General features: G+C 32.5%; 1 protein-coding gene across 1 annotated transcript; it reads left to right on the plus strand.

Annotated features, from left to right (window-relative positions):
* The first annotated feature begins 2,786 nt into the window (after positions 1–2,786).
* Positions 2,787–7,213, plus strand: LOC121125521 (uncharacterized). Its single transcript, XM_040720722.1, has 2 exons — positions 2,787–3,150; positions 6,728–7,213. The coding sequence occupies exons 1-2, from the start codon at positions 2,914–2,916 to the stop codon at positions 6,950–6,952; spliced, it is 462 nt and encodes a 153-aa protein (XP_040576656.1). The 5' UTR covers positions 2,787–2,913; the 3' UTR covers positions 6,953–7,213.
* Positions 7,214–18,623: the final 11,410 nt, after the last annotated feature.

The following is an 18,623-nucleotide window of genomic DNA, read 5'->3' on the forward strand; positions in this document are numbered from 1 at the left end:
TTCTCCGACGAGAAGAACTGGACTGTCGACAGAAGCTACAACGTCCAGAATGACAGGTGATTTGCCAAGAAGAGAGTAGTGGTCCCTGCAGTCTTCACCACAAAGTTCCTGGGCTCCATTACGAGGGAGTGGAATGTTGTCGATTCCGCGGAAGTCATCAGGGCATGCAATCCTTTAGGGGCAGGATGGAGAAGATGGTGGCTGCTGAGGGAGGACATGTTGAATAAATTTATTGTTTAATATATCATGTTTAACTTTTCATATGAACAAATACACTCCAAATTCCATTTTTATCAAGCAGGTTGAATTTTAAGATAGTTCCAATTTATCGTGGATACCCTGTATACCCCCATCATATTAATTTCTATTTCTCAAACTCTAATTATCCATCTTTTATTCTTGAGGACAGATCACAAATAAATTTATACAAGTATTGAGTAGCAGTTACGAGTGAGTGTGCTCATAAAAATCATTTATTAACATCCATGATTTGTGGGGGGGAGTAATCTTCTATATCATTAAAGTAAAATTTGTGTTCTAGCCTCCCCTAATTACTCCGAGTAATGCGGTTACAGCTGCTAGTTTCTAAAAAACATAATCTATACCCTTCGTAGCTCAGGGACAACGTGCTCGGGGGGAAATTATTCTCTTGAACTATATATGCGTAGGTTTGCACTCATGTGATTCCTAGAGAAATAAATATACTTTAAGAATATGGATTTCACACAAGATTCCTAGGTTAGTTAGAGTAATTGTACAACTATAATGCTTACTTATGTATATTCAAACAAATCAACTCAATCTAACCAATCAAGGGAACATTAAAATAATCAAATATAATCCATAATTATGTTAAAAATAGTAAAGCATGAAACTATTTTGAACAAACAAAACACTTGATTATAATTGTTGGACTCCTATGTAAACGTCATTAGTTAAGCAAATGCATCTAATTATGCAATTATATAATACATAGCTTTACGGAGCAGTAAGCAACAGTAAAAAAATACTACACCAAAACCTCATAAGTAGCAAAAAAACAAAAAACAAAATTGATTTTTTTTTGTGTTTATTTTTAATTATCTTTTTTGGTAGTTATTTCTACTCTAGCGGATTTTATATCCTGTTCTGGATGAAATACAAAGTCGATTAAGTGAAAAAAATACCAATGTAAGACTACAGTTGTACTATTAAGAACTTTATTTACCAAGCCTTTTATCGACAAAGTGAATCCTCTCATCTCTTCTTCTACGTTTCCTTTCTTGGATGATAACAAAGTTACGGGAGACGAAATGTTGCATCAAAACTTAATTTTGACTAGTTAATATAATTAATGGGAGGATTGGAAAAAAAAATTCCTGAGGCCGATTTTTTAATATTAGCCTGTTCGGAAATGATTCAGACAGGTTTGTTTGCAGGGAAAGGAATAAGAGTTATCACCGAAATTCCACCAGCATCGATAATCTCATGAATTTTATGGTGGAAAAACATGGCATAGTTATTCAGAGAGTAAATAGCTAATGCCGATATAGAACATTTGAACATGATTCTCCATTCCTCACTGAACACAGAGACTCACAATTTTCGCTTCTACTTTTTGATACACTACAAAATGGGCAAAACAGTGTCTGAGATCCCCACCAACCTCACTATCGTTCACCCTGATGCCGGCCCTAGTGTTGCGACCATCTTTTGGTGGGCTGATGAGATCCGGGATGACACTTTTATGTTCTAGAAGGTGTCTCATTAGGACATTCCGGGGAGACCGGACCTGGTAAAGAACTAACCCTGATAGAGACAGAAGAACAAAACTGACCTAAAGGAACTTCTGCTGATGTGGGTCAACTCTGGTTCTCACATAACCAACGATACCAGGCAGTTATTAACGAGGAGAAAGGTGGAAACGATCTAAAAGAGTCCCTACAGCCCGAATATTAATCTCTGTGACCGATTTTACTCTGTAAGCTGAAGCCCGAATTTGATAGCCATGAAGACCTCACGGCGTGGCGTTCACCGGGTGATAAAGTTAGTGAACGAAGAGTTACTCTCCATGCAGTTGTGGGAGTTAAAGAAACGATTCCCACGGGGATATCCGAGCCAGAAGAGACTATGTGACATAATTGAGTACTTTGTTTAAACTTTTGAATGTAGTTTCTTGACTTATCTAGGTAGTCTCAATCATTTCCGAACAACCTATTATCTTTGATAATAGTTTAAAAAATGCAATTTTGTGTTAAATTTATAAGAATTACAATTGATCAAATTAATTCCCTTTAATTATATATATTTTTATAATATTTCTATAGGATCAAAAGATAGCTCACAGCAATAATGCTGACATCACATGGAAATATTATATATAGTCAAAGAGTTCACAGAATTACTTCACTTGAATAACTTCAATAAAATTTGAAGTATCATTTCCAGTTTTTCCTGTAATTAACTTCAGAATTTTTTTTTGCGCAGACCGGAGTTTTTTTTGCTTATATGTATAGTATTCACAAACACATTGGCAAATATTATGAAGGACAATTTATGAGTGTTGGTTTACATACATACCTTCAAAGTCCCATCCAGCATGGTGGGAATCTACGTCCTGCATACATTTTTCAAGCGCATCAAAAAGGGCGCCTTCTTTGTATTCATTAGACCTAGGTATGTGAACGTATATATCCTGATATTTTCGTATTTCCTTAGCTATAAATATATATACAACACAGGCCTTCTTTAGGGCATAGAACTTCCCCAAAAAAAATAGACAATAATAAAAGCAACAGCAAAAAAATAGTTGTAAAAATAATACATTTCAAATCAGTTAAGTGTGTTCCTTCATATTTCAAGGAACTCTTTTTTAACAATATTTTGTATTATATAAATGAGTGTTGCTTTAAATCCTAATATCCTAATATCAACATGAATATAGTGCTTGGAATATTATTGTTCTCTGTTCTCTGTCCCAATAAGTCATATGCAGCTATAATTAAAAAACGACAGGCAGAAACAGAAGACACCTCTGAAAATACGATCCAAGATGATTTACAATCTCTTGAAGATATCTTAGATTCTATTGAGACAATAGCTATTTTGGGAGCGGATAGTTTGAGCTCCTTTGTTGAAACGAAGAAAGAAGTTCAAAATGTTTCAGCAAAGGTAATTAAAAAGTGTATTTTTATCGTGTATATTGTATTTAGTAAGGATTTTTGGTTTCTCGTTTGTATCAAGCATAACATATTCAAATGAATCACGAGTTGCAGGTAGAGTTGTGTCAGTCCATATTTATTAGGTCAAGTCCAGTCTCGGGGCCGTTACTATCAGTCCTTGGGACCAGTCCTGAAAACTGTTGGTCATTACTGGAACTGATTAAAACACAATTACTTGACTTTTGTCACAAAAGTTCAAACTTTATGTGTTTTGGGCCGTATAAGCAGGAATGAACTAGACGGGAGTGAAGTCTTCATTCTTAAATAAGGACTCACACAACACTAGTTGAAAAGATATGTAGTTGTTGAACAAAATGGAGTAAAGAAGTCGAATATCTAAGTATACTGTCTGTGTTAAACGAGGGAAACCGGAAATTATTAAGCACATTTTAAACACCTAAAATGATTAAGAACAAGGTGCGTTATTTTTAACCCATAAAATGAAATACTAAAAAGTATTTAAAGTACGATTTTTGACTCATAGCATCTCATTTGGACACAAAAATTAAGGCGCAGGGGTGTGTGGTAGAGGGACTCCCCAAATTAAGGAATTTTTGCTTATTACTATAAAATTTAATATGTGATTTTTTTTTTCTAAAAGTTTCAAATATTCAATTTAATTCTTTAAATTATATTTGATGTTAAAAGCTGCAAATTTTAATTTTTTTTCAAAATTTTTTTTTTTCTGAGTAGCTGTAGATTTAAATAAAAAATCCGAAAAAAAATAATTTTTGGGTTTAAAAAAAATCCAAAAAACAAACTCCCAAATATTATCCTGCGTATACCCTTGAAAAACACTTTTTTTTTTCATAAACAAAATGTCTTATACCACCCACAAAATGGACTGACAGGCATCAAAATTATACTTAAGTAAGTTTTACAATTGTCCTCAGCATGAAAAGGACGTTTTGCAGGGGCAACAAAATACTAACCCAAGAACAGGTCAGTGTCGTGTATATTTCTGTTCACCCTCAAAGATATCTTGCCATATTTGAATTTATTTTGTATGTGGAATTGAATGGAGTCAAATTAGTCCATAAATTAATTATTCAAGGAATGTACAATCATTATACCTTTCATTTTTTTGACCCACTAAGGACTATTTTAATCTGTTTATAGTTCAGAGATCGTCGGGAACTTGAGACTAACTATTTGAGGAATTGAGTCCATATTTTGAACACATGTGACTCTACTCGATCTCATAATCAAAGACTCGATGCTTGAGTTGGACACGATAGCTAAGACTAGGGACACAACTTTAACACGAAAGCTAGTATAGACTGATCTCAACATAAGCTTTATTTATATGGGTCCTTCATTATAATTATGGAGTCCAAATGAACTCAAAAGGAATGTGATTTTTGTATGATGTGTCTTACTACATTAAATCTTGAGATATGAGTGCCCCAACATTGGAGTTATTTTGAGATACAAGGTAGATTTTGAGAACCGGCGCTGGAATGTGTTTGGGGTAAATGCTATAAGTTTGGCCGTGGGTCATATTCTCTTCTCCTATCCCGAGATTGAAGACAGTGACATAGGATAGTTGGAATTCAATTATCAATAACAGTTTCCCCTCTAAAAAATTAGCACATTTAAATTTTTAGGAAAGACACATTTTTTTATTGCAAAAAATATATTAATTCCACGACAGTGGGGGCCAATAGGCCCCATCGTTCCCATACCACTGATTCCGAGCAAAATTTTCCATTGTCATACGAGTTACTAATTGAGATACGAGATGATTTTGAGTTGGTGATGGGACGTGAGGACCCTTCAAGCTCTGAAGTTTTTAAAAGTAATTTCTTAGGAATAAAATACTTAGACCAGGGATTTTTTTTTTTTTGTGTTGTAACACTTCTGAAATATTTATTTCACCCAAGTATTCTCCTTACCAGCGCAAAGTATTTTGTCTCCAAGACATTAACCTTGGAGAGGGGCATTGTTTTCTGAATTTTTTTGAAAATAAATCCTAAAATTAAATTTTTGGAAAATATTACATTTTTTCGATTTTTTTTTTTTTTTTAAATCTATATCTGTTCTAGAAAAATTAACATTTCTTGAAAAATAAAATCAAAATTCACAGCTACTAACAAAAAATAAATTTTTTGGGAAAAAATTTAATTATAAACTTTAAATAAAAATTCAAAAATTAAATTTTTCTCGAGAAAATTTTTAAAATCCATTGCTGTTCACAGAAAATTAAATTAAATTTCAAAAAAAAAAAATCAAACATTAAATTTTCTATTAAAAAAAAAAAATCCGTAATTGGGGGGGCTACAGCCCCTCCATCCCACCTCCTGCGGACGCCCCTGAATTATATTCCACTTGTATAATATTATTCTAAAATCTCAAGTATTCCTAGGAATACCTTTAAGTACCACCCAAGGGGGTATGCGTAACCCCTTTTTTGGTCCACTGGCTTGGACTAACGAGTTCGGTTCAGGAACAAATTAAACTCGTATGGTAAGGTATTATTGAAGGAGGAGGAAATTAAATAAAAACAAAATAAAAGAGGTCTAATTATTATTATAATAAAATCAAATAAATAGATCAACCAAAAGTAATAAAAATATTTTAATGCTTTAAAACATTTGTTACACGATTATTTTAATTCATTTCTCTATTTTATTTAAGTACTATTATACTAATTAGGAATACATTTCAACTATTTATTTATTTTCAAACCGAATAGACATGAGTAATTGAACTTTGTGATTTAGTATTTTTAAACACTCAATCTCAACAGATAACTATTGAACGGTCCTTGGTCTAGTGCCTATGGCCATTTTTCCTAAAGTATATTTTTTGCTTCATTAAATCTACATAAGGACACCAATTTGAGCGTTGTACCTCAATATTTTTCAAAGTTAGGGTAGATGATGTATTTTTAACACTTTATGTTACCTTGATCTTGACTTCACAAAGGTTCATGTCCTCTTGCTGTGACCATATACAAATAATCTTCGTAACTAGTTAGATCAAAATCGATCAGTAACTTTTGCATAATTCTAGCAAGTAACAGAGAAACAAGAGGAGGCATATTTTTCTTTATCTATTAAATTTATATTAACAGATTAATAAATATTATTTTCTTTTAATTGCTTCAAACATTCATTACAAAACCGTTTTAAAATAATTTTATTCTTCATTTCATAACACTTTTACTAATAAAAAAACCAAAAAAAAAAAACACCTTAAGTTGGTCAAAAATAGACAAAAGAAGAAAAGTGTGCATTGTGTATGTAAAATATACCCTGAATAAGCATTTATTTGGCAAATAATCTTAAAAACCATACGTGCAGAAAATATAGTTGAACAAAGGTTGTTTTATTTAAATTAAGTCATTTGACAACATTTATTAATATACATATGTATGTAATAATTAATTGTCGTGCAAACATTTTAGGTGATCGCTTTATTCCCTATGACGTCATTATAATTTAGACTAATAGTAATTCCTTTATTCTATATAACCTATCTTGAACGTGTGACACTTTTTTGATATGGTCAATGTCCTTTTCCAGGTCTACAAAACAGTCAACGAATCCTCAACGCTCCAAAACGCTATTCAGAGCAAAATGGCATTTTTACAAATCATAGCCAATCTGATAGAAATGGCTATACGTGTTAAATTAGACATGGGTCGAGCAGCTATTTGTATTATCACGTGTTTATTACAATTCGATCCTGAACGAGTCCTGGAATGTAAACGAAAAAGTAATTGCGTCGTTCCTGCACCAGACTCCTAATGCTCCGTCCTCAAAAAGTGTCAGGCATGGATGGCCGAAAATTACACCTATTAATTTTATTGTTATTATGTTATTATTTTTAAAATATTTCGGGTGAGTAATTATGAATATATAATTATATTAATGTAAATATTTAAGACTGTGTATGAATTTACCGACAGTCAAAACTTGATTTGATCGATTTTGCTGTGCTGATATTCATTCTAATTTGTCCTTTTGTCAAATTTATTTGTGACCAAATAAATTCTTTTTTAAACTCAATACTCATTTCTTTTAGTTTTCCTCGTGTTTTATCCGCCTTAAATCTATACAGGGGCGTCTTTTGGGGAGGGCTTGTTTTTGGAATAAAAAAAAAAATTAAGAAATTAAAATGTCCAAAATCCTCAGTTATTCACGTTAAATTGATTTTTTTTGATTTGTTTTTCAACAATCCACAGTTGTTCACAAAAAATTAAACTTTTTAGAAAAAAAAAATCAAAAATTAAATTTTAACTATAAAATTTTTGGAATAAAAATTGCAAAAATTAAATTAAATTTCAAATATTAAATTTAAAAAAATTATATATACAATATTAAATTTTATACTAAAAAAATTAAATTTTTTAATTGAGGTTGGGGTCTACAGATCATCCAACCACTCCCTGCGGACAGTCCTGATATTGGACGTAAAATCGGCGGCGTCCCTCTTATCAATCCTTGAAAAAACATCCTATATTTTTAAACGCTCCCCTACAAAAATTAAGCTGCTTTAACTCTTAAAAGAGGTTATGTTAAACAGCTGAAAAGACATAGTTAGTAACTTCGTCATTTCAGCTGTTGTTGCTATCATAAAATACAGAAAAGGACCGGTTTTAGAACTGATAAATTTTATTAGGATTGGACTGATAGGACCGGAGTCTTTTTTTTTTTAGACCAATTCAAGACTACATTGATTCTAAATTATAACGTCTGGCAACCATTTTTTCGATGTGGGTAAAGTAAAAAAAAAAAAAAAAAAAAAAAAAAAAAAAAAAAAAAAAAAAAAAAAAAATTTTTTTTTCTTCTTCTCGCCATGTTTTGTTCAGATAGCTTGAAATATGAATTCACAAGAATCAATTTGAAAAGTCATTGTCACTTTCATTCAACCTCAAAAGTAACCAAAAGAGATTACATCCATTATTGGGGATTCACTGACCACTTTTTATCCTATAAAAAAGATGTGAAGGCACACATAGCAATTTGTATCCATCATGGCTTTTGGGATCATTTGTAGAAGTAGGAAAAGGATGTTTCCCTACTTTTTCAAACAATGACAGTCTGGCGATAGAGAGCCATAATATAATGACTTACTCTGGTTGAAGATCAATTACCCCAACTGTGACTATTTATGAAAGGAGTTTATGAAAGGAGGATTCACTTACCACACAGTGAATAATAATCAGACCTTTCTCAAGTGCAAATTTCCAAATTTCTGGGCTTCTGACTTCTGGCCCCGTCATCTCCCGATCTTACTCCTCTGGACTATTATCGGTTGAGCTCCTTGAAGAGCAAACCCAATGCAACTACCACAATAGCATTGACTTCCGTAAATCAGCTATCAAGGAGGCATGGGAGGTCCTCTCCTTGGAGGAAATTGCCTCAGCTTGTATCTAATTCCAGCAACGTGTCGGAGGCTATCGTGGCATATGTTGAATGTATCAAACAGCATTTATTGAACTTTCAATTTTGAATTTTCAATTCAAAAGTCTAAAATAATAAAATCTATTATTGTAAAATCGGTACTAGGTGATTTTATTCCTATATATATAGTTGTGAACACCTATGGATTTTCAAAAAAAAATCAAAAATTTAATATATTGAGAATATATGTGATTTTTTTTTTTTTTCGAAAAAATTTAATTTTTAATTTTTTTTTGAAAAAATTTAATTTTTAATTTTTTTCGAAAAAATTTAATTTTTAATTTAAAAAAAAAAAAATTTAATTTTTGCATTTTTTTTCCAAAAATTTGATTTCATGTAAATAGCTGTAGATTTAATTAAAAAGTTTAATTTTTTAAATATAATTTTTTGTCAAAAAATTATGGATTTTGGAAAAAAAAAATTCTAAAAATTTATTTCCATGTGAACAGCTGTGGATTTAAAAAAAATTACATGGGACACAAAATTTATGACGGATACATCTCTAATTTTCCTCTGCCCACACTCAATACAGACAAGAGATGACAAACGTACTAGGTGCAACTTATAATATTACCATTCAGTAGACGCACCTTTTCAAGGCGTGCATCAATTCATTTGAGTTTTATGTTACTTGTTACAAAAGCTTTGAATTTATTTATTTATTATAAATGTTCCTTTAATTGATCAAATGGAGTTGAACGGATAAAGTATAATTAAACATTATTACAATGACTCCATCTGACGTAGGAAGTGTTTTTTTAAGTGCATATAATTAATTTATAATAATATTTCCTCTTCTAGGAGCAACCATGACTCAAACCTTTTGAGCTCAAAATAACAATTTCTCTGAATATGTCGCTCTATAGCTTTGAATTTGATAAATTATTTTAGTCATAGTATCTTCCTTTATCATAATTAGCATTGTAATCAAATAAATAAACAAAATTTATCCAATGTTGAGGTTAATTAATAAAATATTAAGTCGACTTAAGTGAGTGCACAGAATTGCATTATTTACACAAAAAAATTACATTGTATAAATATTAAAATAAAGTTAAGTGACGTCATTATGGACAAAACTTTAGAAGGTTTAAGGACTGATATGTAGAACTGAGATGGACTGCGACTAAAATAGATGGGACTGTTGCTTTCAGTTCTTAATAAGGAACAGCTCAACACTTTTAATCCGTGTTTGTAACATCCGGTTGCAGAGAGACAAGATACTCAGCCAAATTTGTAAATCAAATATAGGTGTCATAAAGCTATTCAGTAATGAGTCAAACTTCACCTTGAACGCTGCCTACACCCCAAAGAATGCCCACTGGCTAGCAAAAGACCATAATTAATGTTCTTTCTGCGATTAAGCCCAAGTTCCCTGTTCAAGATAATGGTGCTTGGGTTGATCGCCAGTGACGGGAATTTTATGTCAGCTTACATTTAGTATACGGTCTAAAGCTGACATCCTCAGTTTACTTTGGACTTCTTAAGAATGTTGTGATTCCATGGCTGGAAGCCACATAACCTCCAAATACAATGTTCATGTAATACAAATGGATTCAAGGCTTAACGCTTTGTCATGTTGCCAAAACTATGATACATTACCTTGATAGCCAGTTAGACGTCGTTATCAAAGCAAATGAGTGGGCTTCCAGAAGCCCTGAATTAACCTGTGTTATTTCTAGTTGTGTTCAGAGCTGAGAAGGAAGGTAAATGAACATCCCGAAAGCTCTATGTGAAGTGGAACATAAGCCGCTTAAACAAGAAATATGTAGTAAAGTCCTGCTCATCCTTTATGTCCTATTTACAGTTGGTGATCAATCCCAAGGATAATCATATTGAATGAGACAACAGGTAATTATTCAATTTAAATTTCATATGTTTTACATTTTGTCTTAAAATGTCATCTTCTATTATTTAAACTTCCTTGAAAATATTGTCCGGATACTTTTACCCATCTTGTATGTCTAGTGTTTATTTCCACAGAGATGATAAACTATGATTGATTACAAAATCATTTAGAGAAACTCAAAATATTGGATGAGGTTATAGGATAAATATCCCAAACCTGCCACAACAAAAATTGGCTCACCGAGTCTTGAACACAAGTAAAAAAATTCTTTCAAAATTTCTTGAATATTTAAATACTTGAAGAGGTGATCACGAATCTCTAAATAATTTTTTTACCTATCAAATCTGATTTTCAAGAATTTTCATTTTGATTTTTTTTAGTATTTTTATCAGTCAATCACATACTATAAACAGCTGCAAATTCATGAAGCACCAAGTACGAATAGGAAGCAGATTAAAGTCTGCTTTTTAAGTCAAAAAATGGGGCAGTTCGTTTTAATTTATTAAAAGAGACATGACCAATTTTGACTAATGCCCTTAAAAAAAAGAAAGAAACTTAAAAAATAATTTTGGGGGTAAAGTAAAGATAAGACGTATCTACATTTTTTCGGATCCGGGTTGATTTGAATCTTTGAACGGACATATTCTAGTAAGTTTTGAGTACCTGAACTTTCGGATGCAGATTCCAAACCAAAATTAGATGCTTATCTGTCTCGAATTTTATGAGCATTTTACCCAATGTTCGGACCTGAATAAAGTAGAATGTGCCTTGCAATTATTATCATGACGACGAAAATAATAACAGGTTTATTCTTTTACTGCCCCTCTGGTTCTTGTTGTTGGGGAGGGGGGCACGGTGGGGCGGAGATATAAATGATGACTGATAGTGATGGAGTGATGTACTGCACGCTTTCAAAATATTACTAGTGATAGATTGGTTTTTATTACTTAATCTACTATAATATAATATTATTAGCTAAGGATTAACCGGCATTGCTCCGGCTAAACAGGGAGAGGGAAATCACATTGAACACGGTCAAATTAATGAAGAAAATTTAAATTAATTTAAAATAATTATGAATGCTTAAAAAAAATATTTGTTATAAACCTCAAATAACGTATCAACATATATGGATCTGTAAAAATTGTCAATATAGAAAAAATTCCCAAATCGAACTTTGCGAAGAAAATTGAAATACACTTTTTTGTACTCATTTTGCAAACAATTTGTAAATAGTATGTATTGGAATTGTAAATAACAAGATCGATTCCCCGTATCTCAAAGTTTTTTTTTAAGACATGGCTTGTAGATTTCAAAATCCACCAAAAAATTAAAAATCCAAACAAACGAAAAAGGAAGAACGTACATATATTAAATACGAATTAAGAAAAGGAATTAGAATGAGGATTATCAAGTTTGTCATAAAATAATTGGAAATAAAATATTAATATTGGGAGATCCTTGTTTTGTATGGTATTATTTATTATTTATACTACAACTCTAATATCCATGTTTGTAAGTATAAATCACCGTTAGGTGATTATGAAATTAAATAAAGACCTATTAAAAATAGAGTAGGCTTAGGATTAAAGTAACGTTTTTACGGATAACTAATGGCCGAAACAATGAGTAAACCAATGTTATTAGTTATTATAATATTGGGCACTCTACTCTATATATCAACCTCTCCTCCGAAAAGAAACAGAAAAAGTGGACTAAAATCAGTTGGTGGTTAGCAAAAAATAAGATAAGTATTCAATAATAGTTGATAATTCTTCACAGTTTAATAACAACTCATTTGAATCCAACCCATCACAATTATGTACACTGACAATTACTGGGTATAAACTTGAAACTTAGAGACTTGGAAAGAAAAAAGAAAATTAACCTGCCATTCTATAATGCTACATTTAACGAAAATCCTTATAAATCTTTTTTTTTATATACATAGCCAATGTCAAATTGATTTTTTCTATTTGGCTGCCATTAACTTAACAGATGGGAACAAGACTCTTGCAAAAAGAGTTGCAAGTATTGCGAATGAATTGTGGGTCCATGTGAGCCCACTTCTCGTCGACGGAGGAATTCATGGCAAAACGCTTGTGTGACGGATGCTACTGACACTCCTCTCGACGAGAGACCAAAAAGGGTGGCCACATTCTCTTGTCCAAAAAAGCTATGCTGTTAGCTAATAAGGTCTGAGTAATTTTCACAGTGTGAGCGGGATCCCTATATACAGGGAGCAGGGATCAGATTGTCGCCTACTTTAAACCTTGATAACTTGAAGACGACATTATCAAATAAAAAACGGTTATCAAATAGGAAAGCTATTCTCGTCAGCTGACGATACGTAGTTCAGTTAGCATCATGCCGTCATCATATGAGGAGATAAAGAGCTATAAGTGGAACAAGGAGCTTTCGAGGTCACCCGTAGTCATGGCATTGGTTAATAATGGAGGTGAAATCTCCAATTCAACGATTGCTTCAACCTTAGGAGTGAATTTACGTATCGGTAAGAAGCTAGAGGACACCTGGGATGTTGATGCCACCATAAAGAGGGCACCCAAGGAGGAGGGCGCCGACAGAAAGGTCAGGGACACCGACTTTGTCGACAAGGTGAAGAAGATAGTTGAAGATGACCCTACCAGGTCGATGAAGGCCGGAGACAGGTATTGGGTGTGGCAACAGGACTCAGCACCCTGCCATGTGTCCAAAATCTCCATGCAGTGGTTAACCGAGAACTGTTATGACGTCGTAACCAAGAATTTGTGGCCTCTTAACTCTCCCGACCTTAATTCTTTGCACTATTTTGTCTGGGGCTATGCCGAGAGACATACCAACAGACCTCCCCATAGAACCAAGGCCAACCTGATGGACTCCATCAAGGAGGTATTCGGCAATATGGACAATGAGATGGTCAGAAGAGCCTGCGGCCGTTTCTGAGGCCGTATTGAGGCCATTATTGATGCCAACGGTGATTATATCAAATGAATGGCTACTCTATACCTATATGCTCGTCATAGTTTTGATTTTCAATAAAAAAGTTAATAAATGTATATTTTGTGTTGTTTTTTGTGAAAAATATTTTGGCGACAATTTGATCCCCGCCCATGTATATGAAATACAAGGTAGTAGTCGGATAAATTTGTCTGGACCCAGGAGAGCAATTGGTTTTGAAAGCGTTGGTGTACATGGCTGCCGTGGGCCTTTAACCCTTCCGGGAACTATATCAGGGGTCTCTTTGTAGGCATTCACATTAATGATGGTTTTTTTTCTGGAGCTCTCGTTCCTCTCTATAGTCTTGTTGTGGCCATTCCCGTTGGCCTGGCTACTTCTGTTGGAGTGTGACCCACACGAAGAAGATTTGATGCTCTAAGCCTTGAATCTCGCTGTCATGACATTTCTCGTCCGATTTACAAAATTAAAAGAACAGGAGGTGTTTGAGGAACATGGCTAACTATATAATTATGGACAGTTCTAATTTCCTCACACATAACCTCTCGAATGAATATAATATAAGTGTCTAAGTTTTTGCCTTCCATCCAGTAGAGGAAAATGAGAAGAAATATTGAAAATAATTACCCCCCCTCAAGATACACCAGTTTATGTAGCTCTAAGCATTAATCAAGATAAATAAAAATGCTACTTACTATATGAAGAATTATTTTTTTAAACTAGGATTAAGTAATACTATAAGCTACTTAAGATCCGTAAAAGTTCGTGTACCCCAAACCGGTTTAGATCTCGGATCTTTTCAGATAATACAGGTTTACTTAACCAGTACTCAGGTAGGTACTTCGGGTCGAAGTCCACAATCCGTTCTATCTATACGCTTGTTGTTGATAATTAGGTAGCCCTGAGGTTATGTGTCAATAAAATGTAAAAGTATTTGAAATTTGAAAAGTTACTCACTATTTGAACGAGTGGTTCGAGCCGTTACAACACTAATGTATATAGGAGAGTATAAATAATCCTAATAGTTTGATGGATTATAAACTTCCTCGTACGTTTTTAATATGTTGATAATTCATATTTAAACTCTTTATCAAGTATATACAAGTCAGTCCCTAGATCTTCATCAGGGATTTTTGTGTGTGTAACATTATTATTTAATTTTGTTCTTTCCGTCTACGTCAAATAAAGTATTTTTGAAGTAATAGTTCAACGTTTAATTTGAGTGAATAATTGTATAAAGTATAAGTAATTACATGTCGGTAAATGGAGATTAATAGTATATATTTATAAGGGCGTCCACAGGATTATATATATATATATATTTAGGGGGGGGGGCTTGTTTTTTGGAATCTTTTTGCAAAAAACAAACAAAAAAATCATTAATTATATTTCAAATATTAAATTTTTTTGGGAAAAAAGTTCAAAAATCCACAGGTATACACACAAAATTCAATTCTTGGCAAAAAAGTTCAAAAATCCATAGTTCTTCTCAAAGATTCAATCGTATGTATAAAAATGTCAAAATAATTTTAAATATTAAATTCTTTTCGAGAAAAATTACAAAAACTTATAGCTGTACAAAAAAAAAAAAAAAAAAAATCAAGGAAAAAAGTTCATAAATTATATTTCAAATATTGCATTTCTTGGAAAAAAATTTCAAGTATCAGAGCTACTCACAAAAAATTAAATTCTTTGGAAAAAAATAATTCAAAAATCATTTCTGCCCTTCACTATTTCAACCTTTTTCTAAAAAAAAAACCTTGAATAATATCTTATTAACATGAAAACCTGATGAATACTTACTTTTCCTGATTCTGAGCCAAGTTTTCTTATTAATACCCCGGTTCTTTCTTTTGAGAATTTATGCCATTGCAACCGATTCCACCATGATCAAAGAATTGTATATTATGACAATCGTTTTATAAGGGATTGTAATCATTGGAAATGGCTTCTCCAGTATCCCAATCGAAAACAAATTTTCTATCATTCAAACGACGTATTCTTTTTTTTTTTAACTATCTAAATAGCTTTAATGGCCACTTTCTCTTCAACTTATCGTTTTTTCTCCTGATCTTTCTCTTGTGGTTTTTTTGTCGAATACAATGAATGATGACGTCCAGACCTTTTTCGGAAGAAATCCTCTTTGAAGGAGGCTCGATCAAAGTAATCCCGTTTCTTTCTTTCTTCATCCTGTGCTGCTGGAACTTGGGGCACTATGCAATCTGCATATAAGGTAGCTACTCTGTTTGTATCTAATATCATTTCCTGGGCCCGAATTTTCTACCGACACACCTTGTTTTAAATGTCCAAATGAGTCTGTATAAAAAAGGACCAAAACGTTTGAATGAAAGAACCGATAGAACCGCTGACCAAGAGTCGGGAACAACCTTGGTCATGGATTATTTCACTTAATCATTTCTCTTCGAAACGTATGCAATTTGGTCTTCCCGCTACATAGTCCAACTTGTTCATTAAATTAAAAGAGGGAATTCATACTTAATTATAGATAGGGCTGAAGATTTGGGTGAGCGCGAGGAGAGGGCGATAGTGAGACATATGGTACTATTGATTTCAGTTTATTTTTAACTAACTATTATTTTATGATTTTGGAGAATGGAAAATGACGTGTTTCTGCTCTAGAAATCTTTCAAATAACTCTAGGGAAGAGCTTATTTGTGAAATAGGGATTTCATAAATGTTTGCAGGGAACTATTGGTTCTTTATGAGAAGGAAATGTTAACAGAACAATGATTTAGCAAAGAATGAACAAATGGAAAATAAGAGCACACGCAAGAACAGTTTTTCTTTTTTAATCTCAAAATAGTTTTTTATCGATACTTTTTGCTCAGGCTTTGTTATAGAGTAAATCATGGCACTCTCAGAGTCCCTAGTGAACAAATAAGCATTGTCATGGCCAACTTTATTGAGAAAAAAGGATCACGTGGTCCACTACCTTTCATTTGTTCTCATTTTAAGTTCCCTAAAATATAAATTTACCCTGTATTTTGGCGTCTTATTTCCCGTATAAGTGTTCTGAACGGTGATTGGTTGAATTCAAGTAAGCTAGTGTTAAGTTTTGAAAAATTCCCAATAATTAACAAATAATAGTTTATCAATGAGGCAGAATTCCCTGATCCCAGGTTTTGTAAAGCCCCCAACTCTCTATAAAGTGATACCCATGGTTGAAATTGAGTTAGAACTCTCTACAAATTTACACTCTACGTAACGTAAAAAAATTGAGAGAGGCCAGTCCAAAATAGCTGTGAACTCAAAATTGGACATGGTCCAACAAAAATCCATCCTTGGATCTATCGGTCAAAATCTTTTTATCTGATCAAATTAAAAATATTTAAAGTATAATTAATACATTCTATGTCTTGTGTTTTGGCGAGCGACCAACTGTTTGTGAGTCTTTTGTCTATTTCTTTATAAAGGAAAGGTTGTGATATTCAATAGAGATAACAAACATGTTTTATGTATATATTTTACTTCGAATTATTTTATTAATGCTTTAAATAACTCCAAAATTTAGTAAAACTTATCGATAGACAACATATAAAGTTTTTCCATCCCTTTAGCCATTATAATAAGAATAATTATAAATATTTCCTTCCTTCAGTCATTTTGAAGATACATTCTAAGACGAACTCTCGAATCCTCTCCCTAATTCCCTTTTTTAATTTTCATTTAATATCAGTTTTCCTTTTTCCGAAACGGGGAATCGATCTTGTTTTATGAAAAAAAAAATCAACTTATTCGCAAAAAAACAAAACGTACCCTCCAGAGACCAGGAACTTGATCTGACCTGAAGGAAACGTGTACTTAGGTAAATCCCTCAGCATTTAGAACAACTTTTATTTTATGGCTAAAGCCTATAGTTGTCTCCGTCTATTAATTAAATACCCTATGCGTTTTTATCCGGGGATATCTAAATACTATAATATTAATAATTATAGTTGTATGTTATTCCGCTATTAAAAACGTATAACCAGAGTATTTATTAAAAAAACAGAACAAAGAAAGATACACCTTTAGATATAAAATAAAAGTTCATCATAATTCTGAGTTACTGACCTAGGGCTATGTTTCATTCTGATCAGAATGGCATTACTGAGCCCGGATGGGCTAGTTTTTTCCCCCGCTAATAAGTTGATTGTTTTCATAAAAAAAGGTCGATTCCCCGAATTGCAAAGTTTTTTTAAAGGTATCAGTTGTCGATTCGAAAATACTCCCAAAAAAATTCAAGATTTAAACAACGGATTATTGTACAGACGGAAAAGGGGAGAACGTACATATTTTGAATACGAATTAAATAAAGGGAATATATTATGTCAAAATAAATTTAAAAAAAAACAACAAGATTTAAAAACAGGAGTGGCAAATCAATCAAACCAAGTGCCTACCCCTATTATGTCTTTCATAGTCAATCTTGTTTAAAAAAATGTACCTTCATTGAACGTATCCAAGCATTAGGGTGGCTCTTATTTTCAGAAGTTACAAAAAAAAAAATACTTTTAATGATCCCATTTTTTTTTGTAGTTGCTACCAGAAAATCGTCTTTTAATCACGAAAAACTCTCTTCATTGGGGGTTTATTCTTGAAGAGAGGTAAATAAGCAATAAATAATCAGTAGCGCTTGAATGACTGAGAGTAATTTTGAGGATTGGTTGTAGAGTTATAATTGTAAGACCTTCTTGGACTCGGATTATAATTGAGGATTGACAACGGAGTAATCCCTGACTATATCATTAATAGGGATGGGATTTGTATAAAAGTGCGAGGAAAAGGAGATACATATGGTCATACTGAATTAATATCAGGTGCCTCTTATATGAATTTTAAGGTAGGAAATTAATTACGGCTAAAGAACAGAGAACCTTTTACATTTAAAATAGTTCCGAGAAAATATCCTAAAATTAAAAACATAAATATTTTTTTATTTTGCATCTGGAATACAATTTAGACCAAAAAATAGATAATAGATCTAGATAAAAAAACTTAAAGTAGTATCCTTAAAGGTTAAGCGTACATCTAAAAAAAAAGTTCATATACAGTTGTGTGTTTTAGCACTCCAAAATGGAAGTAAAAAAAGATATAATTGGATACGTTCTTTAGTATCACTACGACCAAGGTGAAAAGGGGGACCAGCTACCAAAAAAATCGTGCTATTGAGGGACCTAATACAGTGTGTGGAATGAAATAGCAACG

Source organism: Lepeophtheirus salmonis, chromosome 10, assembly GCF_016086655.4.
Source record: "Lepeophtheirus salmonis chromosome 10, UVic_Lsal_1.4, whole genome shotgun sequence".
NCBI classification, from domain to species: Eukaryota; Metazoa; Arthropoda; class Copepoda; order Siphonostomatoida; family Caligidae; genus Lepeophtheirus; species Lepeophtheirus salmonis.